Source organism: Phocoena sinus, chromosome 17 (genome assembly GCF_008692025.1).
Source record: "Phocoena sinus isolate mPhoSin1 chromosome 17, mPhoSin1.pri, whole genome shotgun sequence".
NCBI lineage: Eukaryota > Metazoa > Chordata > Mammalia > Artiodactyla > Phocoenidae > Phocoena > Phocoena sinus.
Genome location: NC_045779.1, coordinates 12,124,883 through 12,151,843, shown reverse-complemented (window position 1 = coordinate 12,151,843; position 26,961 = coordinate 12,124,883). Strand labels below are relative to the sequence as shown.

Sequence of the window (26,961 nt, the reverse complement as noted above, 5' to 3'; positions counted from 1 at the left end):
TAAAATATAGAGTAAACATTTTCTCTTAATTTTCTATCCTCCAAATTCCATTTCTTCAGTGATCCCTTTTAAGTTTGATGTGTAACGTTCTTTCTAGATATATATAGAGACATATATTTATATATAATTTAAAAAGTAAAAACCAGACCATATTAATATATAACTGTCCTGCAACTTACTCTTTTTCACTTAGTTTATCATGGACATATTTCTAGTAGAGTTATTCTCATTAGTAGGACAAAAGCATTCCATTATTTAATATACTATGATTTATTTATCCATATATTAATGAATACTTAAGTTCTTTCAAATTTTTTATTGTTAGAAAATGCACTGCCAGAAACATCCTTGCCATATTTCTTTACACACTTGTGGTAGTATTTTATAGGATAAATTTCTAGATGTGGGGTTGATTACTGGGCATAGGATAACACACATTAATATTTTTGGTAGATACTGAGTATTTGCTCTTTTGATACGTGGAGCAGGGGTAGTCTGCAGCGTTTGGGGCAGGAACATGGACCTCTAAAGTCTGGCTGAGGGTCCAGCATGGTGGGCATTTGTCCAGTGTGTTCTATGGAAGTAGCTGGACTTGGAGCATCAGGGAATCTTCTACAGGATAAAATTATATCACATTCAAGCTGGTAACAGGGATATTATCTGTGGAGGTGAAAAGACAAAGCTCTTGCTAGATCAACTTCTGTTTTCAGAATTACGATGGCCAATGGTAATTCTTTCAGTGAAAATGAAAATTAATACAGTTTCATTGACGCTTCAAACAGAGCAGACAGATCCTCTTCTGACTGAGGGCGTGGTGCAAGCTTGGTGACCCTTTCCTGAAACAGTAAACAGAAAGAATTACTCAGGGCTTTGCAAAGACAGTTTGTAAAAGCTACGAGGTATGTAAATTAACTCAGTCATGAGAAACAGTGACTTGACAATAGTCATAGCTTTAAAAATCATATTTCTTGTTTGCTTCTTACTAGCTGATTCCCAGCTCAGAAGTTTATCAAGTGATGCCTCTTTCCTGTGGAGTTTTCAAAGCCATTCCTCTTGCCTGAGCTCCTGAGAACAGCCTTCTGCTCAAATGTCCAGAACCAAACCAACCTCAGGAAAAACACCTCCTACAACGACCAAACCACGCCAGTCTGGTGCCCCTGCCAGGCTCTCCCTGTGTGGGGGGCACTGTCCCAGGCATGTGTGCAGCCAGGGAAGACAGAATGGGGTCATCCTTGGCTTCAAAGACCATATATTTTGCAACTTGGACCTCATGTATATTACAAAGGACTTCACTAGGACATTAACTTTCAGGCTATGGGCAGCAAGTGACTCTTTAAAAAAAAAAAATTAACTAAGGTTTTATCTCTACCTTCCCAAATGAATTCAGTGATTTCCTTACTTTCTCCAGCGATTATTGAGTCAAGTCAGCAAAGACACCAGCACCTCCTACTGCTGTTGACACTCCCGTCAGTGGCTCCTTAATCCCCAAATTTCCAGGCCTAAATGAAATTAAGAAACGTGCCAGTGTTTTGGTTGCATGTTTGTGGGTCTCTGAGTCCGTTATCTGTGATGAGCACCTGTGTGGGACAACACTTGGTAGGAGAGCGAAGCTCCATGGGGCAGGGCTGTGCCCAGCGCCCCACGTGGCAAACAGGTGCTCAGGAGGTACTGGTTGGATTAATAAAGATGATGGGAGGGGGGATATTGGCATCTCAAGATTCACACATACGAGATAGGACTCCGACTCCCCCATCATTCTCCCCATAGCAGCCAGAGTGATTTTTCCGCATTGCAAGTTTGATCACACCGTCCCCTTGCTTAACACCCTCTGATGACGTCCCACTGCAATTAGAACAAAACCATGTCCTCTAACCCCAGCTCTAACTCTTCTCCCACCCACTCATCTGACTTGGACCCCTGGTCCCCCTTCAGTCCCATGAAAATGTGAATCTTCACCCTATCTCAGGGCCTTTCCGCTCTGCTTGGAATGCTTCTCCCAGATCTTCACCTGGCTGACTCCACCTCCAATCAGAGGCCTTCTCTGACCACACTCGCTGGAGTTCCCACCACACTGTCCCATGTGAAATCACTATCCCATTACCCAGGTTTCCTTCAGACCACTAATCATTATCTGAAATGATTTCCTTTGTATCTTATTTGTAGATTTGATTAGATGACCATTGTCTGTCTTCCTCACTGGAAGGTAAGCGCCACAAGGGAGGGAAGGGACTTTATTTTCTAAACTGTATCACATACAATTCATGGTATATAGTAAGACATCAATAAGTATTTGTCAGGTAAAAGGAAGAATAAAAAGAAGGAAGGATGTATACAAAAATTAACTTTAAACGCACCTAAATGTAAGAGCTAATACCTTAAAACTCTTAGAAGAAAATGGGGAAATATTCATGACTTTGGGTTTGGCAATGATTTCTTGGATATGACACCAGAACACAGGCAACAAAAGAAAAAATAGATAAACTGGACTACCTCAAAGTTAAAAACTTTTATGCATCAAGGAACACTACTAAGAGAGTGAAAAGACAACTCAGAATGGGAGAAGATATTTGCAAACCATATATCTGATAAGGGATTAATATCCGAAATATACATATAATTGCTACAACTAAATAACAAAAAACCCCAAGCAACTCAACTCAAAAATAGGCAAAGGACGTGAATAGATGTTTCTTCAAAAAAGATATATAAATAGCTAATAAGCATGTGAAAAGATGCTCAATGTCATTAGTCCTTAGGAAAGTGCAAGTTAAAACCACGAATTACCACTTCGTACCTATTAGAATGGCTATCCAAAAAATGGAAAATAACAAGTGTTGGTGAAGATGTGGAGAAATTGGAACCCTCGTGCATTGTTGGTGGGAATGTAAAATGATGCAGCCACTATGGAGAATAGTTTGATAGTTTGTCAAAAAGTGATCCAACAATTCTGTTCCTTAGGTATATACCCCAATGAAATGAAAGCAAGGACTAAAACAGATACTTGTTCATTGATGTCCACAGCAGCACTGTTCACAATAGCCAAAGGGTGGAACCAACCCAAGTGTCCGTCTGCAGATGAATGGATGAACAAAATGTGGCCTCTCCATACAATGCAATGTTATTCAGCCATAATAAGGAATGAAATTCTGACACATTTAGGACATTATGCTAAGTGAAGACACAAAAGGACAAATATTGTATGATTCCACTTACATGGAGTACCTAGAATAGGCAAAGTCACAGTGATAGAAAGTAGAACAGAGGTTACCAGAGGCTGGGGGAAGAGGAGAGTGGGGAGTTGCTGTTTACCATTTAGCAATAGAGCAGGGCTTCTTTTGGGGATGATTTAAAAGTTCTGAAAATGAATAGTGATTATGGTTGCACAACCCTGTAAAATGTACTTAATGGCACCGAGTTGTACACTTAAAAATGATTAAAATAGTAAATTTTATGTCAGGTGTGTTTTACCACAATTTAAAAAAAAAGAATGGATGGACAGATGGGAGAAGGATGGGGGCACAATGCTGAAGAGGATGGGTGAAGCCAAGGTAAAGCTTCATATCCCAGCACAGACCCTAAAGAATTCTGAAAATCCATAGCAAGGCAGAGACTTGTTCACGGTGACTTATGCACTTGTTTGTGGCCGTGTGCAGAACGGAAGTTCGGTATTTGCTATGGCCCGAGTTGCCACATTATTCTGTTGATAATGGCAGAGCGTCTTATTTGATGAGCTCAAGCGCCTTTACATGCACTTTTTTTTTTTTTTTTTTGCGGTACGTGGGCCTCTCACTGTTGTGGCCTCTCCCGCTGCGGAGCACAGGCTCCGGACGCGCAGGCTCAACGGCCATGGCTCACGGGCCCAGCCGCTCCGCGGCATGCGGGATCCTCCTGGACCGGGGCACGAACCTGTGTCTCCTGCCTCCGCAGGCGGACTCTCAACCACTGCGCCACCAGGGAAGCCCTCAAGCGCCTTTAAAACAACCCTGTTCATCTTGCATGAAGTAGTTCAGGACTCTCAGCTCAGGCCAAGCTGAGGTGAGTTTCTCTTTCACATTTCTAACCCCCCAACGATCGGTTCAACAGGGGCAAGGACGTAAAGTTTGTGATATATCCTTGCACGTATCACTTGTGCCATATAAAAGCCAACCTCTCAGGATTCAGATGTGTTCCGCACTGCTATTATTTATAGACACATAAGACCGAAGGACAACCGATTAACATGGGCAGTGAAATAAATTCAGACTACTACTTTTAGCACATTCATAAAATAACATTTTAGCAGGCCTGTCTGCCAGGGAGTGGAAGTGCTCATTTTGGTAGACAGCTCTCCTCAGTAATGAAATGTTTTGATGGGAAATGTAAATGTTTCTTTCCAGAGGTTTCAGAAATCCAGCTTGGAAGATTAATTTATTCGTGCCTGCTCCCCGAGCAGCCCGGCTATGGCAGTTGGAAACCTCTGTACACAGGGCTGCTATTTGCTGCCACCAGTATGGGCTGTGGTGTTTGGTTAAGAATACTGGCCTGGTTGTTCCAGAGAAAACCGATCCCTCTTTGCTGAACATAAAAGAAGCTTTATCAGATGTTGACTGCATGAAATATCCTTTCTGGTGATGTTCTTTGCAGGAAGGGTATATCCCTCTCACTACCTTAAATCCTGTAATACTAATAAGTGAAGATTTGTCTGCTGCATGTGTAAAATTCTGAAGTTGCCATAGCATTCCTGTAAAATGTTCACTAAAAAAAAACTAAACAAAAACCCAACAGTAGTTCAACTGCAAAACAGACAAGCTTATTTCCAATATGCCTTCTAAAGTCCTATGAATATTCCCCCCTTCCCCACATATGCATATAAATCTGTCATATTGACTTCAAAACTGAACTAGTGCCAGTGAATTAAAATTAACTGTGTTTCTCCTAATCGTGAAAACATGATCAAAGGAAAAAAAGGCAGCATCCACCTTGGGGCTGCTTTATGAACATAGCTTGAGGAAATCCTGGTTTCCTACGTTATAGACATGACTTGTATTAGAAAGATTCAATTTACCTTGCATCCTTTGTGAAACTAAGAAATTAGTTTTGTCTAATTAAGGTTCTGCTATCTGTGATTTCCCAGTATGACATGTGCACTGAGGCATTCAGAATGATACCTAATTAACTTGCTATTTTAGAGGATGGTCTCAAGTGTCAGTATGGATCTGTTGCTGTTTGGAACAGCTTTTGAAAGTGGAAGCCTGGGTACAGTAGAATTAAAACCGTCCACACCTGCCAGTGTGTGCTGATGGCTGGAAGATGCTTGCCACAGCAATTAAATGGCCAAGAATATCATCCAGTTTTATCTGAAACTCATGAATACCATTCTCGGAGGTTGATAAACACATCTGCCTGAACATTTTCCTGGGATACACAAGCAGAACTTTTCAGAGGACCCCCTGAAGAGTGGACACTCTTGCTGGGACCATGCTATAAGAGCCAGAGGCTACATCAAAATCGTGGTGACCGCTTGGTCTCTGGTATTCCTGGACAGGCTTTCATGGCTCCTTTTCATTGGCTGAGTCCTATTAAGTCTAAGGAAATTGCTCAAAAACAAGGACAGAAGATTTAAGAGGAGAGGGTTGCAGGAATGTGCCCCTTTAAATGTTCATTAGCCCGGGTTAGGTGCTATAGAAGATAGATGAGCAAAACAGACAGGCTCCTACCTTCATGGAACTTTAATAGGTTTTGAAAAAACGATTGTGATGGTCATAGTTTTTATTTAGTCCCTTCGACTTACAGGTTAGGACTGTGGGTTAGAACTAGTGTCTCTGCTATACTTTGAGACTCCTCTTTTTCTCATTCATTTATATTTTTGGATGCAACTGAGCAAACTGAGCCTGACCCTAAATCAGGGAAACTCATGGCCCATGGGCCATGTTTTGTTTGTACATTGGGAAATCAGGGAATTCAACACAAACATCCCAATTGCTGATTTTTCTTAAAAATCCAAGTTCTACCAACACTGGGAACTGAATTTATGCTTGGTGATAATAAATTGTAGCTGAAAAGCTGCTCACCCAATGAAATGGGTCATGTGCTTTCCAGTTCACCAAAGTCCCCACCATTCCCTAGTGCCTTAAATTACTTTGTTCATTGCTATTATTTACCTTGCTCCTATGGACAGATAAGTCTGTGAATCCAATCCACACAAATATTATCTTATGTGAGTGGTGAGGTTTTCAACATTCTAAGTACTTGCTAAGTAGGGAAGAAGCCAGTTTGAGGCCTTTACTTAACTGAAGTGGGCTGAGGGAAAAGCACTGCCACTTGAGGTAAGCAGGATGCTGTGTGAGTGGATATTCTAGCTGTTAACTCTGTTCCAACGTCAGGGATAGATACATGAATGCCTTAATTTTGGGGAGAACTGCCTTATCCTCATAGTGTTTGTTTGTTGTTGTTGATTTTTAAATAGAAGTATAGGGCTTCCCTGGTGGAGTAGTGGTTAAGAATCTGCCTGCCAGTGCAGGGGACACGGGTTCGAGCCCTGGTCCGGGAAGATCCCACGTGCCGTGGAGCAACTAAGCCCGTTCCCCACAACTACTGAGCCCATGCACCACAACTACTGAGCCTGCGCTCTAGAGCCCGTGCTCTGCAACAAGAGAGGCCACCACAATGAGAAGCCCGCGCACCGCAATGAAGAGTAGCCCCCACTTGCCGCAACTAGAGAAAGCCCGCGCGCAGCAACAAAGACCCAACGCAGCCAAATAAATAAATTTTTAAAAAGTATAGTTGATTTACAATATTGTGTTAGTTTCAGGTGTATAGCAGTGATTCAGTTATATATATGTACTTTTTTCAGATAATTTTCCATTATAGGTTATTACAAGATACTGAACATAGTTTCCTGTGCTATACAGTAAATCCCTGTTGCTTATCTGTTTTATATAGAGTAGTTAGTATCTGTTAATCCCAAACTCCTAATTTATCCCTCCCCCTTTGCCTTTCCCCTTTGGTAACCATAAGTTTGTTTTCTATGTCTGAGTCTATTTCTGTTTTGTATATAGACTCATTTGTAATGTTTTCTAGATTCCACATATAAGTGATATCATATATCTGTCTTTCTTTGTCTTACTTCACCTAGTATGATATTCTCTAGGTCCATCCACATTGCTGCAAATACAAAATTTCATTCTTTTTTATGGCTGAGTAATATTCCATTGTATATATACCACATCTTCTTAAGCCAATCATCTGTTGATGGGCACTTGGGTTGCTTCCATGTCTTGGCTATTGTGAATAATGCTGCTATGAGCATTGCACATATCTTTTCAAATTAGAATTTTTGTCTTTTCCGAATATCTTCATGGTGTTTAAGTGACCCTTGCCTTTCGCATTTTTTTTTTTTTTTTTTTTTTTTTGCGGTACATGGGCCTCTCACTGTTGTGGCCTCTCCCGCTGCGGAGCACAGGCTCTGGACGCGCAGGCCCAGTGGCCATGGCCCATGGGCCCAGCCGCTACGTGGCACGCAGGATCCTCCCGGACCAGGGCACGAACCCGTGTCCCCTGCATCGGCAGGCGGACTCCCAACCACTGCGCCACCAGGGAAGCCCGCCTTTCGCATTTTGGACAGGAGGACTTAGTGAGCGCTCTGGGCCTGGTGAGCATGGTGTCATCTCCTGGCTCTGAGCTCTCTGTTTTATGGTGAATTACAACAAACAGGGTCTTGGCCTGTTAGGCTCTGGTGCTATAACACAAGGGTATCTGATCCTAAATGGAAGAGAGGTCCAATGGGGGATAAACTCTTTTCATGAGAACCTTGAGAGGGGAAACTTTACATCTATTATAATTCTACCATATAAATGATAGCTGCTCAGTTTAAATTCTTTTTTTTTTCAGTTTAAATTCTTTAGGAGCATATGAATAAATGAAATAAGACTCAAAGTGACACAAATAAGTATACATATGTATATGTATAAAACATATAATCTCCCAAATATGTTTAAAAAGTGATTTTGTAATCATCTTAATTTAAAAGCCATGTCTATTCTTCACAAAATAGTAGAATTTGTAACTCTTTATAATGGAAAATAATATCAGTGGCCCTTTTGAAATAGCTTCACATAGTTTTATAGGGGACTCTTAAAAGAGCAGAAATGGAGAAAAGGGAAATTCTGCTATACTCAAGATAAACTTGGTTGTTTTTGCCTTAAATTTTTATAAAGGATCCTTTCATTACATCGTCAAAGCTTCACGTAAACCACAGTTTAATGGAAGAATATAAAGGCAAGGGAGCCTTGGCCCCTTCCCCCTGGGGAAGGGGAGAGCTGCTGCCTGGTGGGGAGAGACCTGGGTTGTCATCTCCTTCCCTAAGATGCCCCAAATGGACCGGGTCTCCCCTGGAGCCTGGTGCTTCTTAGAAGGCAGTGAGGATGGGCTGCGTCTCTTACCTGGGGCAGTGTTCCTTTCACTAATGCAGGGATGTCGGCCTTGGAGTAGCCAATGGCAGCTAGGCCATCATCCACATCCAGGTCGAATAAGAATTTCCGCAGCGTGTCTGCCAAAACAGGCCCAGCATCTGGGATCCTGGCAGTGCGGGTGTCGGCTCCTGGAAGACACAAAGCACTGACTGTAGAGGGGAGGAAGCTGGCCCTGGGTGTGATTCAGTCACAGGGTAGCTGAATACATAACGTGCTGCCGGCCCCTCACACTGAAGACAAGGGCACCGCTGTGCCCCCAGCCGGGAGGCCGGCTCAGCTGTCAGCCCCGCAGAAGACAGGCCATCCTGGGAGCCCCCAGAGCCTCCATAGAGAAGTCGGAGAGCGGGGAGGAGGGGGCGCTAACTTGGCTCTCACATTTCCAGTGGGCTGCTCGCCTCTGTGTGGTGGGAAGAAGAGAAACGGCCCAGAAAAGAGGCACAGGAAGGAGAGCAAGAAAGAAGGCTGGTGTTTGGATGAGGAGGAATGAGCATCTGTAGGAGAAAACACAGCTTATGTAACTTTCGAGGCTTGGAATTTGCTGACATCTAGAGGTCTACACATTCAATGTCCTTTCTCAAGGCGACAGCTTAGGAGAAGAAGACAAACCCTTTGCAAACACCTTGTGAGACAAGGATCTACAGAAGTTCAAAAAACTCCAACATTAACTGCCAAAAGGGAGGAAAATGACAAAAATGGATTAGGTGTGGCCAGGGAAGGAGTATATTTCCTCTCTCTAGCTAGAAAATTTTTTGGACTCTGTTGCCAAAGGGCAGGTCCCTCTAAATGTATATTATACAACCTGTCAGGCAGAATTAAGAATAAGGAGACTCTTAGAAAGCAGTATTTAACATGTAGATAATAATGATATCGGTGAATGAGGAAGAAGGTTGCCAGGGGTTGGAGATTCGTAAGGGCAGAATTTGGACATAATTACTAATTAATACACAAAAGCATAGAGATGTCAATCTGGAAGAGCCAGGGGGTTCTGCTCTCAGGTAGGGTGGCAGTGAAAGTTCCCAGATGAAGGGAATCAATCCCAAACCCTTAGCACCCATGCCCCACGCCCCCATCTATTCTGGTTGGACACATTCATCGCCGGGACGTGCCGCAATCAGAAGGTAGCATTATTTATTTATTATCCAAAATGCCTCATGCTGTGGTCCAAGTCCACTTTCTCTGTATAGGTCAAAAAGAGACTAGAAGGTATGGTTCACTCCATACTGAAGTATCTTATTAAATCAGTTTTAGCCTTTCTGTTCTCTGACAGCGACCTGTTTATGTCATCCAGGAAAAGGTATAAATAGAACCAGATACAGAGCTAGTTGGGAGAGCAGCTGGATGGAAGGTAAAACTTGCCCGACAAGGCCAGTCTGTATTACACAGCGGCAGCTCAAATATGGATTAAGTGGAGGGTGACACATGATACGGGGTTTATGAGGTTCTTATGTTCCCGGGATTGCTGCCATCCAAAGCTCCAGGTTTTCCTATGAAGTGTTTTAGAAAAAAAGAGAAGGTAGGAAAGAGAATACATTGGTATAAAGCTAAGACTATCTAAGATTACATAGGGAATCAAAATATTTAATGCCATTTGCAGCAACTTGGATGGACCTAGAGATTGTCATACTGAGTGAAGTAAGTCAGATAGAGAAAGACAAATATATGATATCATTTATATGTGGAATATAAAAGGCACAAATGAGCTACAAAACAGAAATGGAGTTACAGATGTAGAAAACAAACTTATGGTTACCAGGTGGGAAGTGGGGGGAGGGATAAATTGGGAGATTGGGACTGACATATACACACTACTATATATAAAATGGATAACTAATAAGGACCTACTATATAGCACAGGGAGCTCTACTCAATACTCTGTAATGACCTAAATGAGAAAAGAATCTAAAAAAGAGTGGATATATGTATATGTATAACTGATTCACTTTGCTGTACACCTGAAACTAACACAACATTGTAAATCAACTATACTTCAGTAAAAATTAAAACAAAAATATTTAATGGCTAAATATGGAATAATATTAACCAAAAATTCCTATGCAAGAGGAAAGTACCGGTAGTTCCTCTGGCCTGGGTTTTGTCTAATAGAGGCCTTGCTTTCTCAGTAGTTTTGTTGGTGGCCTGGAATGTTAGGTTTAGGCTCTCTAAAATTTTCCCGTTTACCATACATCTAGCCTCCTATTTGGGCTCCTGCCTGTTTACATATTTACAAAGGATCTGAGTCCCAACATAGAGCTGAACAATATCCCCAGTCCAAAAGGGAAAAGGGATACAAGATCCTTGGAAAAGTAGGCACCATGTTTCTGGCCGTACGTGCCGGGAAACCTAGCATTGGGAGGTGGAGGTGAAGCAACACAGTCGGAAGGATATCTGTGTCATTCCTACCTTCTTGGAACTACTCTCTCCAACGGCTCGAGCTAGAAGAGCATAATGCAGTTTTCTTTTTAGCTTTTCCCTTTCTAAAACAAGTAGGGGAAGAGATGTTTTAAAAGTTAATTGAATACTTAAGTTTCCTTAAAAGAATTTTTGTATTAGAAAAATACCAATATTTTACTTAACACTAAAGCGACCCTAAATGTAACTGTATTTCTTGTAAGATTTAAAAGGCACTGTGGGTATATTATTATAGACATTATTTATCCTAAAAAAAAGCAAACAAATTCTTCTTTGGGGAACTTTTTATAAAGTTTCTAGTTGTTTAGGTTCTCTATAACTGGGAACTTACTGTTACTTCCTGATTTAGATTCATTTTTAGTTCCTATTAAACAAAACAAAAACCATATATAACATGAATAGTATATAAACAGTTTCACTTTCCTTGGGGACGAAAACAGTGGAAATATTATTACTGTAAACTTAATGTAAGCAGTACTTGGTTCCATTTCATTGCTAATAGACTCTTAGAAACACAAAATTACAGAATTTTAGTGCTAGATAGGAATTTGAGCAGGTCACTGACATTTTATTATTAAATTATCCCAAGCAGTATTTTTTGGTATTATTCTTTACAGTTTATCTTCAGAAGCATCCTAGGAAATGCTCCACATATGTGGGTCACAGATTTATGATTGATGGTTCATACCCAATATCTCTGCCATCTCCAGGTGGTGCTCGGGAGACATCTGTGCCGTGAAAGTGAACACTGCTGGGGAGGTGAGTACCACAGAAAGGCCATGGGGCTGGGGAGAAAGGAAACATGGTGACCGACGTGGCAAAGCCAGTCTTCAACATGCGTATTCTAGATATTAAATTACTTTACCTTGTCCTCCAAGAATTGACAAATACGTTTATGGCAATTGAGAGGAGTCTAAGACGAAATTAAAGAATTGATTATGATTTTACCACCAGTGGGTGATCCACATTATAATCCTTTGCTTTATATGTCTTCACTAAGCCTGAAATTGGGTAAGACATTCCATGGCTAGAAAAGAAAGAAAGTCCATATGTTGACATACAGATATCAGAAATTCAAGTTAACAATACTCTATGGGAGAGCCCTTCACAGTCTCTTGACAATATTGTTAACCCACAAAGTTAGACATTCTGTTTTCTTTGATTCCTATGAGGATACATTATTATGCAGTTGATATTTGGTGCTTTCATTCACAACACTTCTGAAACGTTAAAATTCAAATGCTCACAGAATTGTATGCCGTTAAAAAGTACTGATGCTTAAGTTGCTGGCCAAGCACACTGGTTAAGCTTATGATCTTGAAGAAATCAAGAATTCACTTTGAAGTTTCTTTAATAATCTTCAGGGTATGCATTTTCTATCTGGCTCCGCACTGCCTTGGCAGCGTGTTCCTTCACAAACTGAAGATGTCGGTGGGAATTTTATGAGCCAAGATGTACTGCACTAGACATGCAAGCTTGTTCCGCCAGTGATCTGTCTTGCCAATGATTGATACCTTCTTTTAAATGCTACGTACTAATGGGAGTTGAATCATACGTGATTGTTTCAGCCTGAAAGGCTATCCAGAAAAGGCATTTTTGTTTTTATTTGTGGGGACTTTTTGGTTGGTTTTAATGGGAAAACTCTATATCCTCTCGAATTGTTAGGGAACAAACAGGACAATATGATAATTTACTAGATGACCCAGAAGATACACGTTGTGACAAGTTAATATATGTACAGTTAATATATTGAAAATGAAATGTTTTACAATAGTAAAATGGTCTGTAAGTCTATTAATGTGGGTTATTGGATGACTTTGTTTTTATTTGCTAAGAGATTTACATTTCATAGACAGATGAAGTATTTTGGTGAATTGTATGATTATCCAAAAAAAGGTACCCCATGCCTGTCCTCTCTCATGAGGCAGATCAGAAGCTGTCGGTTCTCTGAGCTGTTGGATACTTAGGGATGTGCTTTGCTGTTTTCGGGCTTCATAGTATTCAGAAAAATATCGCTTAGCATGCTTCCGTGATGTGAAAGGGTTCATGTAACTTTCAAAATACCTTTCTCACAATAGCCAATATTTTAGTTTGATTTCTTTTATTTTAACAGTTATACATATTCTTTGTAAAACAGAAAAATGATCCGTAATCCTATTTTCTCAAGATAGCCATTATAGAATATTTCCTTCTAGTCTTCTTACGCATATGTTTATGATCGTATCGTGCACTGTTTTTGACATTGCTTTTGTTACTTAATATTCTTTATAAACATTTCCCCATATCATTTTCTATTCTTCTAAAATATTATTTTAATAGATATTTTATTCTTTGAGTACTAAACTGTTGGGAATTTAGGTTGTTCCTAAAAGTTTCAGTTATAAATAACTTTTAGGTGAATATCCTTATAAGGGTATTCTTTGACCATATCATGATTATTTCTTTAGGCTACATGTCTAGAAGTAACATCAGTGGGGCAAAGGGTATAAACATTTTCCAAGCTCTGGGCAGATTTTGTTCAGTTGCTTCTTAGAAAGGTGGTACCCATCTATGCTCCTCTCAGCAGCAGAGTTTGAGGGTGAACACTTCATTGCGCTCCCCTAGCAAAGGCCAATTCTTAATTCTCCGTGTTCACTGGTTTTCAAGTTTAAGGCAACATACCAATAAAGTTCTGATCAAAAGTTCTGGCTATTGACAAATATTCTAATCCCCTTCTTTTTGAGAGAGATTAGGAGAAAAAAAAATCCTGCGTTTGACGTTTTAAAAACCCATGACACATGATGAAGATGTGGAGAAATCAGAACCCTCCTCCACTGTTGGCGGGAAGGTAAAATGGTGCAGCCACTGTGGAAAACAGCCTGGCAGTGCCTCAGAATTTAAACAGAGTTACCATATGACCCAGCAATTCCACTCCTAGGTATATACTCAAGAGAAATAAAAACATATGTCCACCAGGTAAACTTGTACATGACTATTCAAGCAGCAATATTCATAGTAGCCAAAAGAGTGGACACAACACAAATGTCCATCATGTGATGAATGAATAAGTAAAATGTGGTATATCGGTGCAGTGGACAATTGCTTGGCAGTAAAAAGGAAAGAAGTACTAATATGTGCATGGGATGAACCATGGAAACGTGATGCTAAGTGAAAGAAGCCAGGCACAAAAGATCACATATTATATGATTCCATTTATGTGAAATGTCTGGAATTTGTAAATCCATAGAGACAGAAAGTAGATTAGTAGTTGTTTAAGACCTGGGGGTATAGGAGGATTGGTGGGCGACAGCTAAGGGGTACAGGATTTCTTTTTAAGGTGATAAAGTGTTCTAAACTTATTGTGGTAATGGTAGCACAACTTTGTGAATAGACTAAAAACCACTGAAAGTTTTAAATGGGTGAATTATATAGTATGTGAATAATTAATAGCTCAAAAAAGCTGTTACCAAAAAGAAAAAAAATCTATGACCCGATAAACTGCATTTGAATTAAGAAAATATTATGGGACACAAAGTTAAATATCTTCTTTCTATAGCATATTTAAAATCTGACCACATGTCCTAAATTATAAACATTTAAAAAATTTAAGGGCAATAGCTTAGGTGAAGAAATAAAATCTCAAATTTGCTCACCACAGATGAACACCAGCATTTCCAAAGCCAATGCCAGCAAAAGCACTTGCCAAGTGCATATTAGACCTTGCTTCAAGATCGTCAGGATTTCTGACAGCCCTGTGGATGACATCAATACCTAACAATAACACGTCTACATTGGCATTTCCTAGTGAATAAAGAGCCGCCTTAGGGAAAGATCTGGAAAAAAAAAAGAAATGCTACCCGATAGGAAGAAAAATTAGGCAAGTTATTCAAATGACACCTTGTCTTCTAGACGAAAACCAAAGTGAAACATATTTTCTCATCAACAGTTTGAGCAAAGGCATAATAAATATGCTGTCAGGCTGCTCATGGGATAAAAGTGCCAGGGGAAGAAAGCACTGACCCTTGGACTATGAAAGCTCCTCAAGAAAAGCGCCCTGAGACTCATTCTTCTTCTTCACTTGTCAATGACCTTGATTGCGGCTGTGAGTGGACTCAGAGTAAACACATACTCAGAAGGCCCAGGGCCCAGGCTGGTTTGCTGAAGTGAGTCCCTGTCGCCTGGGGCTACTTACTGGCCAAATGAGCCGCCCAGACATCTTTCTCTCCGTGATACCGCCCCAAATCGGACCCACTGGAGACCTCTTTTGGTATCTGTGGAAATTGCACATGTTATTTTCATACTTATTACTGTGGACGTGGGATGTTGTTGTAGGACAAGCCTTCACTTGCTCCATCCCTCCTCAGTGCCACTTTGGAAAAGCAAATTCTCAAAGGCCCCTTTCAGATGCAGCTCAGCCTTCCTGCTCCTGGGCTTGGAAACCCTGTCCCAGGGAGGAACCCTAAGACAGCCAAGGGCACCCCTTCCCGCGTGGTTTTTTGTGATCCTGCCTGGAGTAAGGGTTCTTGCTATGAAATAAAAGTGCCACAGCCCTTTTCCTCCTTTCATCTGGAATAGTTAGGCACTTTCCAAAACCCAGTGTTTGTTCCTTATTCCCAAATAACAAGGTGAGATAGCAGGTGATGGAGCTTCAGCCTCTCTTCTGTCCATTTCGCCCCCTCACCTCCCACAGCTGCCATGCCAAGCCTTGTGTCCCCGTCAGACACCTGGCTGGCCATCATCTGCATCTGCTTCTACCCAGACAAATCCTCCCTGCTGGGCTCCGAGCTGGAGACAGTTCTGTGTCCCTCCCCTACCTCTACTACAAAATGCTGTCCAAGGCCCCTCCCCCTCCAGGCCGGAGGAGGCACCGCGCTCACATCTAGTCCTAACCTGCCCATTCTTGCCCTCCGCTGTGTATAAATACAAAGGGGAGTTCGACTTTGCACAAGTCTTAATGTCTCAGGGATCAGTTTTCATCTCTAAGTATATCTGTGCTCTCTCTCAAGAGTCTATTATGGCTATTTCATGCATAAATCTTTCCAAACCTTTTAGGAATCTTTTCAGGAAGGCTTTCATATCTCCCAGGACAGACATCTCTACACATTTATTTCTTAAATTGAGTTCATGTGCGTTTGCTCATGGGTCCACCCTGTGTGCCTCTGGACAGGGCCTGATGGGGCAGGGCCAACATCTGTCTCATCTGTGGTTCTCATTTCTGCCCTTGGTAGCCAGACCTCAAAGGACATCTCCCCTCCCCCCGGTTTGGTTTTGAGGCTTTGATGAATAAACCTTCTACCTGCATCCTTCATAAATTAGGGGCTCCTATGTTGTCCCCTCATGATCTTTGCCTTTTCAGATCAAAGGATCCAGTTTTCATCTGTCCTCATGGGGCTCCCTCCAGAGGTTGCTGGTCTCTGGTGCTTCTGTACGTACAGTGACTGATTTTTTTGGTGAGCGGGCTTGCTCAGGACATTTCAGGATCTGGTGCGCCACATTTCACGGGAAGGTGGAAAGCGGCTTTTCTGTTCTGTTTCCGTCCCCTCCGGGTGACATACCTCTTCAGGTACTTAGCAACGATCCTCAGCGCGTGGACTGCCCAAATGTCACTGATGGGGTTGCCGCCCTGGTAGGCTGGCCGACTGATGGGATTTGCAGGGCAGGGGCTCCGCATGTGGTATGGGAGGGCAGTGTAGGACTCCAGGGCGTGACTAACAAGGAATATTTAAAACACACAGTTGAAAGCATCCTTTTCCTCCTTTCCTCCATTCAGATCCCAAACTGTCTCCGAATGCTCGGTACTCACCCCCCTGTGGATATGCTCTGTAGTGCTGATAATCACAACTCATCTCACTAATCAGCCTCTTGTCCACGACAGTCATTGCTTATTATAGCAATTAACACAGTGAAGCTGACATTAACAGCACTATAGTGGTTTTGACCAGTATGTATAAGATTACATATGGTTCCTTTCTAGTGCCAGTATGTCTTTATGATGTTGAATTTTTAAACATTTAAGGCATCAAGAAAAGCACTGAATCTGAAAAATGACTTCCTTCTAAAGTATATTTACCATTTTATACCTTGCATTGATCAAACACCATATTACCCATCCAAGAAGCGTCACAGTTACCCTAGCCTCCTATAAGGGCACAGTGCAGTGGGTCGGCCCCCCGATGTAAATTCTGGCACCAGACTTCCCCACTGTGGGCCTGAGGGGAGTCACCATCCTCCCTGTGATTCTAAGATGAGGATACATCATTGTATGTCTTTCTTCATGGTGCTGCTGTGAAAATTGAGTTCACATATGTAAAGCACCAGCACTCTGTAAAACTTATCATTCACCATTATTATTAATTCTTGGCCTGAACAAAAAATCAAATTCTTTCTTCTTACATGCTCTAAATTCAGGGTTGGCTGTTTTAAGAATAAAGCATCAGAGCTTCCTTTACCTACTGGGCTGCCGTGAATTCTAGCTAATCAACTGCAGGAGATGAGAATAAACGCAATCATCTAGATCAACGATTTGTTAGGAACACAGTATAACGTGAACTACTTTGTGCATGAGTTATACTTTTCAGTCTTAGAACGGAGAATTTACTTTCTTCTACATGTGTGAAGCAGATAACATCTTTTAAAAAAGTATTAGAACTTCAAAAAGAATTAGTTGGTGGACAAAAGCTATGGGTTTGTGGTTCTAAACAGGAAATCTGGGCAAGGCAAGAAGGAGGTGTCCACGTGGGGTGGACGGGGTGCTGGTGAGTCCACCAAGGTGCAGAGTTAAACCTCTGCCCTGCTGTGCATCTTGATTCTGGGCGCAAGATCAGATCTGTCTTGAAGGGGCAGATTCACTGAGCTGAGCTCACAGAAACTATGTGTAAAACCTGGAAGTCTGATTATTGATTTATAACAAGAAATATAACTGCTGAGGGGGACAGACAGCTGAGCCTTCTAGGTATCCATTCTCCCTATTGGCAAGTCTGTGGATGCCCAGTTATGGTCAGAAAGCCCATGGAGCCCTAACGAGGGGAACTGCCTCTAAGGTTGAATACAAGGGTGTGTCCATCTTCAGAACAGGCTGCTGGGCCTCAGGGGCAGACTCCTCGGGCCACGCGCGCTCTCCCGTGGTCAGTCCTTGGAAGGGCCACTGCCATCACTCTCCTTTCTTCTGAGCCCACTGCCCGCTTTTACTGACAGCAAAGTCTTTGGGTCTGTGAGTCATTCATTTAAACATGACTGCTTTAGTCTGTTATATGTTTATTATGCAGTTCACAGCTAGGGAGCGTAATCTTATTTCCAAGTTATTAGAGGACAACTCTTCAGAGTACTGACAACATTGACCAGGATGGAGTTGGACACAGTTTTCTCCAGTCTCTTGGCGGGCAGTGTAATGCAGTAAGAAAAGCAGACCATGGACTTGGGTGGACCTGGACGTGAATCCTAACTCTGCTGCCTCCTGCTTGTGTGAATTTCGCTCGACAGTTGTTAATTGAGTACCAATGATGTGACGGTCCCTGTGCCAAGGAGTAGGGATGGAGAAGCGCATGAGATGGTCCTGTCCTTGCCAAGCCCGCGGTGCAGTGAGGGAGACTGGCGTGTGAAGAGCGGTGTCTCTGAAGCAATGCACAGGCCCCCAGTGGGTAAGGGCAAAGGACAGAGTGGTTCTTATGGAGAGGGGAGGGGAGGGGAGGGTCAGCAAAGGCTCCATCAATGACAGAATGCTCCAGTGGAAAGTGAAAGAAGAATTCTCCAAGCAGATAAAGTGCTCAGCACTGGGGACATTCCAGGGACTTTGGCTTTCAGACAGTAGGTGTGGAAAGGCAATGACAGACTTGTAAGGTAGAGAGGTGTGTGTGTGTGTGTGCGTGTGTGTGTGTGTGTGTGTATAAATGCCCGTGTATATGCACGGTGGTCATATTGCATTCTGGAAGCTTGTTGAGGCCAGTATGGAGGACAGACAGAAGGACTGTGGGATGGAAGCAGAGAGACTGATAAGGAGATTGGATACTGTCCAGGCAAGAGCTGGGGCAGGCCTGAGCTGAGGTGGGAGCAGATGGGAGAGATTGAGTTGGACAAGAGAGGGGCTCTGTGGCTTGGTGTGGGCACGCAGCGAGGGAGAAGTCCATACCGGGTCCTGCTGCTCGCTAAGGTCAGGGACCCAGGAGGGGAAGCTGTGAGGGGTGGGGGGATTGAGAGAATTGTAAGATTTCATCAGCTTCAAGATGCCATGCTTTAAGCCGCAAGGCACAGGGATATTAGCTCGGGGCTTTGGGACAGCCTGGAGGGGTGGGAGGGGGAGAGTGGGAGGGAGGGAGACGCAAGAGGGAAGACACATGGGAGCATATGTATATGTATAGCTGATTCACTTTGTTATAAAGCAGAAACTAACACACCATTGTAAAGCAATTATACCCCAATAAAGATGTTAAAAAATAAAAAATAAAAAAAATAAAGGCAGTAAAAAAAAAAAAAAAAAGATGCCATGCTTTATAAGATGCACCATTAAAAAAAAAAAAAGTACTACTGAGGAAGAAAACCGTACTGCCATGCCACAGATATACAGATATGCCTTGATTTCAGAGATGTTAAAATGAGAAGAAATGTGCATGTGCAAATGGGTGGAATAGGGTCTTTTGGACCAGGTGAATGTGAAGCACCCGTGGGTCCCCGTGATGCTGCTGGAACGCAGGGCCCAGAGCTCGGGAGCGAGGCCTGTGGCAGAAACACTGATGAGGGAGCCACCAGCACATGGCAGGTGAAGCCTGGGGAGCACGTGGTGTGGCCCCGTGCAAGCTGCTCAACACCTCCAGCCCAGTTTTCTTTTCTGTGTGGCACAGAGCTGTGGTGAAGTGATGGTGCGTGTGAAGTGCCGACAGCGAGCCCTTCCAGCTCCGGCGGTGGGCGCTGCCGCCCCTGCTGTGTGCCTGAGGCTGCAGCCCTGGCATCCCCTGGTTAGTGCAGCAGAGGCAGTGCTGTGGGTCTGAGATGCTGCCTGCCAGCTGCCGCTGCTCCCCCGCCTGTGTCCCCGTGCCTGCAGCTGTGGCTGGGCCGGTCCATCCCAAACAGCAGGTTTGTGGCTCACCTAGGACCTCGCCTCATCTTTACAGCTTAGCTTTGTCACTCGGGAAAGGGGATAATGACAGCCAAAGCCAGCGCTGTCGTGGCACACAATCAATGAGTGCTTAACAAGGGCTTTCAGCAGTAAAACACTGTCCGTCAACCGAGTACCGGCAGAGCCCCTGCAGGTGGCATGGGTACCTACCAAAGCACATCGAAGCCACTGTTGGCGATCACCCGCTCAGGCATGTACAGGGTGTGCAGAGGATCGATCAGGCCCAGTGTAGGTTTGATGGCTCGCGAAGCGATACCTAAGGCAGGGATTTTCAACAGAGGCTATAAGTACGTACACAATTTTTTAAAATTTAAATAACTTTAGGGTAACAAATTATCCTAAAAAAATTAAAATATGAGGGCTTCCCTGGTGGCGCAGTGGTTGAGAATCTGCCTGCTAATGCAGGGGACACGGGTTCGAGCCCTGGTCTGGGAGGATCCCACATGCCGCGGAGCAGCTGGGCCCGTGAGCCACAACTACTGAGCCTGCGCGTCTGGAGCCTGTGCTCTGCAACAAGAGAGGCTGCGATAGTGAGAGGCCCGCGCACCGTGATGAAGAGTGGCCCCCGCTTGCCGCAACTAGAGAAAGCCCTCGCATAGAAACGAAGACCCAACACAGCCAAATATAAATTAATTAATTAATTAAAAAATATATACCATAAGTCTCCAGATCTCATTAGCCTTTAAAAAAAATTAAAATATGAGATAAGATTCATTCTCATATAGGGAGGCAGAAAGGATTAGCGGGAAGAGATTTGGGGTCAGAAACCAGGTTTTTCAGCGGCCGAAGCCCCTTGCAGTTTACACGAGCCACTATACCCATGTCCTCCCAGCTCCAGGGAAGTAAATAAGCTCTCAGGGCTTATTTACTCATTAAATTCTGGAGAGCTGGTTTACTAGCAAACCACTGGTTTGGGTCCTTGCTCGGTGATTTGCTGCACGTCTTTGGTATGTGTCTGGGCCTTTCTGAGTTCTCTGTAAGATTAGACTCTAATAACACAGGGCCTCCATCCCTCCCGGAGCTGTTGTAAGGATCACAGTAGATAATATGACGGGAAAGTCTTTAAAAAAATTTAAGGTAGTATTTAAGTGTTGGTTTCTATTATTATTATCTTTAACAATGTCAAAGGATAATGTAATTTAAAAAGAGAAGTTACCATATATGTGCAGTTCAATGCCAATCTATTCCACTACGAAGGCCTGGAAGAAGGATATTGAACCAGACTCAAGGAGAGGGACATTTCCCCCACATTAGCTGAGAGTCAGAGAAGAAGACAGGATAAAGATGACAAAGAAGGTAGAAAGCAGAATGGTGGTTACTTGGGAATGGGGCTGGAGGGATTGACTGGGAAGGAGCATGAGGGAACTTTCTGGAGAAGTGGGAATGTTTTGTAGCTTTACTGGGGTGGTCGGTACTTGTGGTATATATTTGTCAAAATTCATCAAACTAGACTCTTAAAATGTATACATTTTATTATATAAAAATTACACCTCAATGAAATTGAGTTAGAATATAAAAAAGATGTCTAAGAAAGGGAATAACCACTTATCACTGATCTATAGTCACTAACTTGGGCAGAAAAATGGCCAATTAAGATTCATGGCATTTCAATAAGCTTTTGTAGGTAATTCTCAAAAACGTGTTTATTAGACTGCTTCATATTTTTTATATGTATGTGGGAAAAGAAAGAAAATGTGTCTATGTACATACCCTTTCCTTAACTCTGTAACTCCTTGAATTTTAAATATTAGGGTTAAAGAAAAGGGGGTAGAGTTAGTTGAAAGGTAAGAGAGAGAATTAAAAAAAATTTTTTATGGGCAAAGTTCTTACCAGTTTTTACTTTCAAGCGTTCGTAGTCAAAAATGGCAACTCCAGTAGTTTCGCTCCCAGTTCCTGAGGTAGTTGGGACTTGAACAAAAAAAAATGTCAGTTTTAATAAAGCATCTAAATAAAGGTCAGTGGAGATAATTAAGTCTTAGGAAATAAGGAGCAAGGTTAGAGGAGAAAGTTTGCTGCCCTTGTTTGCTCACCTGATGTCTGTATTTGTATTAACATGCATGTATGCTTAACGTGTATGACTGTGTCTACACTAACATGTGAGTAACAGGTCTGATGCCTGTGTTGGCATTAACATGCCAGCATCCGTGTTTAACATATGTGTGTGATGGCAGTGTCTGCATCAATACGCATGCATGTTTGGCATGTATGGTGTCTATGCATTAACATGCATGTAAACCTAACATGTACACGCACTTGGTATGTATGCATGATGCCTGTGTCTGTGTTAGCACGTATGTTTGATGTCCGTATTGGCACTAACACGTATGTATGCCTAATATGTATGCACGATGTCCATGTCTGTATTACACACATGTGTGTTTAACGTGTATGTGTGATGTCTGTTTCTGTATTAACAGGGAGGAGTTCTGGGAGCCTCGGGCTCCTCTAGCGTCAGAGCTTAAGCAGCTGCAGTTGGGAATTCAAAAGCAGGCCTCTCGGCATCTCTGGGAAGAAAACTCGTATTTGCCATCCCTAAAAGACATCTTTATTCCCTCTTGGCAGCAAGAAGAGTAACACTCTGCCTTTGCCGGACTCTGCGGTTTTGTAGTTCCGTCAAGTTTCTAAACTTCACTAATCACCCCTCTGTGTGATGCTGACACAGTTTCACCAGAGGGTTCCATTTGCCAGACGTCAATTATGCTGCCCCTGCTGATCACTCATTCACGTCAAAGCAGTTCATCCGCTGTCAACTCACTCCTGCCCCCTCACAGGGCCCGTTCACAGTGGGACTAGGAGAGCAGGAGAGAGAGGACAAGACTTTACACTGATATTTTCCTGGGGGTGGGTGTGGTGGGATGAATTGGGAGGTTGGGATTGACATGTATACATTAATATGTATAAAAGAGATAACTAATAAGAACCTGCGGTATAAAAATAAATAAATTAAATTAAAAAAAAAACCCCTGATATTGTCCAGCTAGTACATTTTAGATGTAAGACTTTAGACAGTGATATGCTGACAGCCATAAAATGGGAGGGAAGACAAGACAGAAAGGTCCCAAGGTCTGTGTGGAACAGACAAGCGATTCTAATTTGGATGTGCGTGTCTGTGCCCTGGCAGCCACAGAGCAGGTGTCACCCAGAGTGACGAGGCCACGCTGGCCACATGTCCCAGGGCAGAGACAAAGCCCCAGGTCAGCTGAGGAGCCATTAGGTGGAAGAAAGGGTTGAGTCAACATCAGAAAAATAAAAGGGAACGTTCCCCTTAAACTTCACAGTGGCTGGCAAAGTGGGACAAAACCAAGAGGGGCTCAGAAGACAAACCTGCCCACAGGAGGATCTAATAATCTATAGACGATGACCTTCCCTTCTCTTCCACATAGTGACTTCATAGCTTAACTCTGCAAACTTTCCTACTAGTGACCCAAATTTTCTCTGTCTGTGCAATAATGAAAATCAGAATTTTAAACATGAATGAATTGCTCTCTGTTTCAATCTCCAAACAAGGTACTATATGGAAATGAAGAAATCAGGAAACTTTGGAAAACATACACCCAAAAATTACTGGCTTGTGTCTTTCCTGAGGCCTTTTGCCAGTTGCAAAATAAAAGAGACAAACAGTCTTTACCTGCAATCAGAGGCTTAAGAGGCACAGTCACAGGCTTTCCCTTCCCAATGGGAGCATTGACATAGTCCAGGAAATCAGAGTCAGGGCTGGATGCATACAGATTAGCGGCTTTGCAGGTGTCTATGGTGGAGCCGCCACCCATGGCCACGTAGGCATCAAAAGCTCCCCTTCTGGCAAATTCAATAGCTTCCAGGAAGCTTGGAGAAGGGAAAATAAAGGCCATATGTCAGGGTTTTCAGAAATAAATTGCCGAGCCATTAAATAAGGCCTGGGGCAAGTTTCAATCAACATTGGTATGTGTTGACTTCTGCTTAAAGTAAATTTAAGGACAATCAAAGAATACCTTCTATCGGTTGGTTCCACCCTCACATTATCATAAACCTTAAAGTTTATGCCATTCTTCACGAAGGAATCCATCACTGTCTGTACAGGAGGGAGTTGGGAGAGGTTCTTGTCTGTCATCAAACAAACATTTTTAGCACCCATGTTTTGTAGGTCCTACAATAACAAAAATAATGTATAAGTTAGGTTTGATTACACTAGATACTTCTGGCAAACTTAACATTGAGTCCAAAACAAAAGACTCAACTGCTGTCAATTTGTACTTGTTTTAAAATATACAGGGACTTCCCTGGTGGTGCAGTGGATAAGGCTCCGCACTCCCAATGCAGGGGACCTGGGTTTGATCCCTGGTCAGGGAACTAGGTCCCACATGCATGCTGCAACTAAGAGTTTGCATGCCACAACTAAGGAGCCCCTATGCTGTAACTAAGATCCGGCGCAACCAAACAAATAAATAAATATGTTTTTAAGAAAGCCTAAATAAAATAAAATAAAATCAGTGTAACGTTTATAGTAGAAGACTGTAGAAATCTTAAATACTTGCCATGCCCACTTCCTTTGTAACTCCTGCTCCATATCTAATATTTGAAACAGCCATCTGAAAATAAAAAAAGATTTAGGTGATGGGTGTTTAGAGAGTTGGTCATTTCACTTCTAAAACCCTGGAATGGTTCCCCATTGTCTAGAAAATAAAGTATATATTCCCCAGCATGGCATTCTAGGTCATCGCATCTGGCCTCACACTCATCGTACTTCTTTAAGCAAACGTTGGCTCCAGTCACACTGGAATTATGTATTTTTCCCCAAATATATCATAATCTCTCAATTGTTCCCTCAGCTTGAAATGCTTGCCTCTTCTTGCCTCCACACTTAAATGAACAAATATCTTCTTATTTTCCAATGTAAATGTTGTTATCTTTGTGTATTTTTAGTGCCTTCATTCCCTCCTCCAACCATTCATCTATCCAACCACCCTTGCATGCGTGTATCCATCCATCCATCCATCCTCCCATCCAACCAACACTACTGAGTGTCTGCTATATTCCAGGCATGTGCTAGGCTCTGGTAACACAACTACGAACAAGAGAAACATGGCCTCATAAAGTTTACAGCTGAGAGAAGAGCTTTTATACCAATGCATGATGGGTCGCTTTTGGCCTGAAGACATGTTTTGTTTGATCGATGTTTGATCGATGTTATGTTTAAATTTCTTCTTCTCTTTTTTTTTCTTGGTTTCGATAATGACTCTTATTATCTAATTAAAAATAAAAAGCAATGTGACCATCTGGATTTCTATCTCTCTTGAATAATCGGGCAGCACCGGGCTGCATTCCAGTGTGGCTGCAATCACAGGGGGCTGAGGGCAGGCTGCACCCTTGAGATGGGCCTGTGCTCTCAGCAAACTCAGCACCATCCTCCCCCAGCCTGCTCCTGGAATGACTAACTGTCAGGCCTCTGGTCACATTTTAATTTATGACCCCTGAACTAGAAGGAGACAGGGATTTATACAAATAATTATGTAATTACAGTATGATAAAAATTCATCGGAATTAACTGTTCCGTTATTCTTGCTTCAACCGATTACTTGCACCTCTTTTGGGGTTGTTATAATTACAAAACTAAAGAAGATTTATCATACAAGTTGGAGAGTTCGTAGAACTGGGAATTTGCTCTATTTTAATGGCTGTACAGAAAACAGTATCCTACACATTACTTGTGTTATCAGAAGATTTATATTCCATTATCCTGACAAAGTACTTTGCTAAATAGGTGCTGATAAAATGATGTTAGGGAACATCTATTAATAAGAGACTTCAAATGAGATAATAATGCATTAGCAAAATACTCTGATTGTATTTCTTTCAAGTCATTCATAAAAGAAAGAAAGAATGATTAAATCTACCTCAAAGGCATAATCTGTTGTTTTCCCGGAAGGTGAAAGTCCAGGAGCTAGAAATGTAAAAATTAGCATCAGAGTAGGCCTCAAAAACAGAGCAAAAATATTGTCATTTGATAGTGAATTGGATTTTCAGCAGTGAATATAAACATTTCCCTTGAAGCCTTACCTAAAATACATTTTTCAGGTTTCATTGTTGCCTATTAGATGAAAATTAAAACCTGCATTTTAGGAGAATGTAACGCTAGCTTGATGCAGATTGTGTGAAAATAAAGTTACTTAAAATCTTTCCTCCGTTGAAATTAAAATATACTTTTGAAAACATAATGTGTAAAAATCCACTAGAAAAAAATCCTCTAGACTCTAGAGTTCAATTATTATTAGGGAACAACTATTAGTAAATTCATTAATTGGAGTCCTGCTTACACTTCTTATAGCAACTGTGATAATTTATTTAAATTAAGATTTTCTCTATGGGGGGTACTTATCACAGTGAGATATTTATATTTCTCAAGCTTATACATGTAAACTATTTAGTTTTCTTTGGGAAATTAAAAAATTTTTATAAACTGATATTTCTTTACAAAATATCAGGTTTAGTTATGGCAAAAATGATTTTCTGTTATATTGGAACAATAAGAGGCCTCTACTTAGTGGGTTTTATCTTTGTTTTCATCTACTTATTTTTATCAGTCTTGACCAGTCATAAGATTGAAAAAAGTCTACAGAACAATTTTTACTACCTTTTTTTTTTTTTTTTCAAGACAGACCACAACGGAACAAAAATCTACCTTTGGCAAGGGTATCCTTAATCATAATCCAAATTTCTTTGACCTCAACAGGCTTTAAAGAAATAATCTATTACTCCTGTTACTAAAATTTAGGAAAAGACATAAACTGGATCCTAGAAAACACTGAGATTATCTTTCTCTAAATTACTAATTTTATAGCCCCAAATAGGAAAATTACTGATTCTTTGTTGAAACCAATTAAGAATTGCAGAAAATCAGCTGAAGACAAAATTCTGCATGTGTCCATGAGGGCCTGGAAGGCACGGCATGCTTCTGCTTAGTGGATGGCTGTTAATGACTTGTGGGGGCAGGTCTCTTGGCTGGTCCTGAAGGATGAGTCACTCTCTAGGCAGGAA

General features: G+C 42.0%; 1 protein-coding gene across 10 annotated transcripts in view; it reads right to left on the bottom strand.

The window, feature by feature from the left end:
• Positions 1–301: 301 nt before the first annotated feature.
• ADHFE1 (alcohol dehydrogenase iron containing 1) overlaps positions 302–26,961 on the bottom strand; it is a 34,101-nt gene continuing 7,441 nt past the window's right edge. For 2 of the 10 annotated variants that reach the window (XM_032610444.1, XM_032610448.1), the window contains exons 3-14: positions 25,821–25,867; positions 24,462–24,515; positions 23,919–24,073; positions 23,576–23,772; positions 21,778–21,855; positions 20,098–20,203; positions 16,394–16,546; positions 14,492–14,590; positions 11,808–11,886; positions 11,548–11,644; positions 8,421–8,578; positions 302–836 (exon numbers count right to left, since the gene is read on the bottom strand). In XM_032610444.1, coding sequence (XP_032466335.1) covers positions 753–836; positions 8,421–8,578; positions 11,548–11,644; positions 11,808–11,886; positions 14,492–14,590; positions 16,394–16,546; positions 20,098–20,203; positions 21,778–21,855; positions 23,576–23,772; positions 23,919–24,073; positions 24,462–24,515; positions 25,821–25,867 — 1,307 coding nt within the window. In that variant the 3' untranslated portion in view covers positions 302–752. Of the gene's footprint in view, positions 837–1,399; positions 1,500–8,420; positions 8,579–10,850; positions 10,925–11,547; positions 11,645–11,807; positions 11,887–14,491; positions 14,591–16,393; positions 16,547–20,097; positions 20,204–21,777; positions 21,856–23,575; positions 23,773–23,918; positions 24,074–24,461; positions 24,516–25,050; positions 25,173–25,820; positions 25,868–26,961 lie in introns of all 10 variants that reach the window. The other 8 variants (XM_032610450.1, XM_032610447.1, XR_004346533.1 and 5 more) reach the window with 7 other exon arrangements.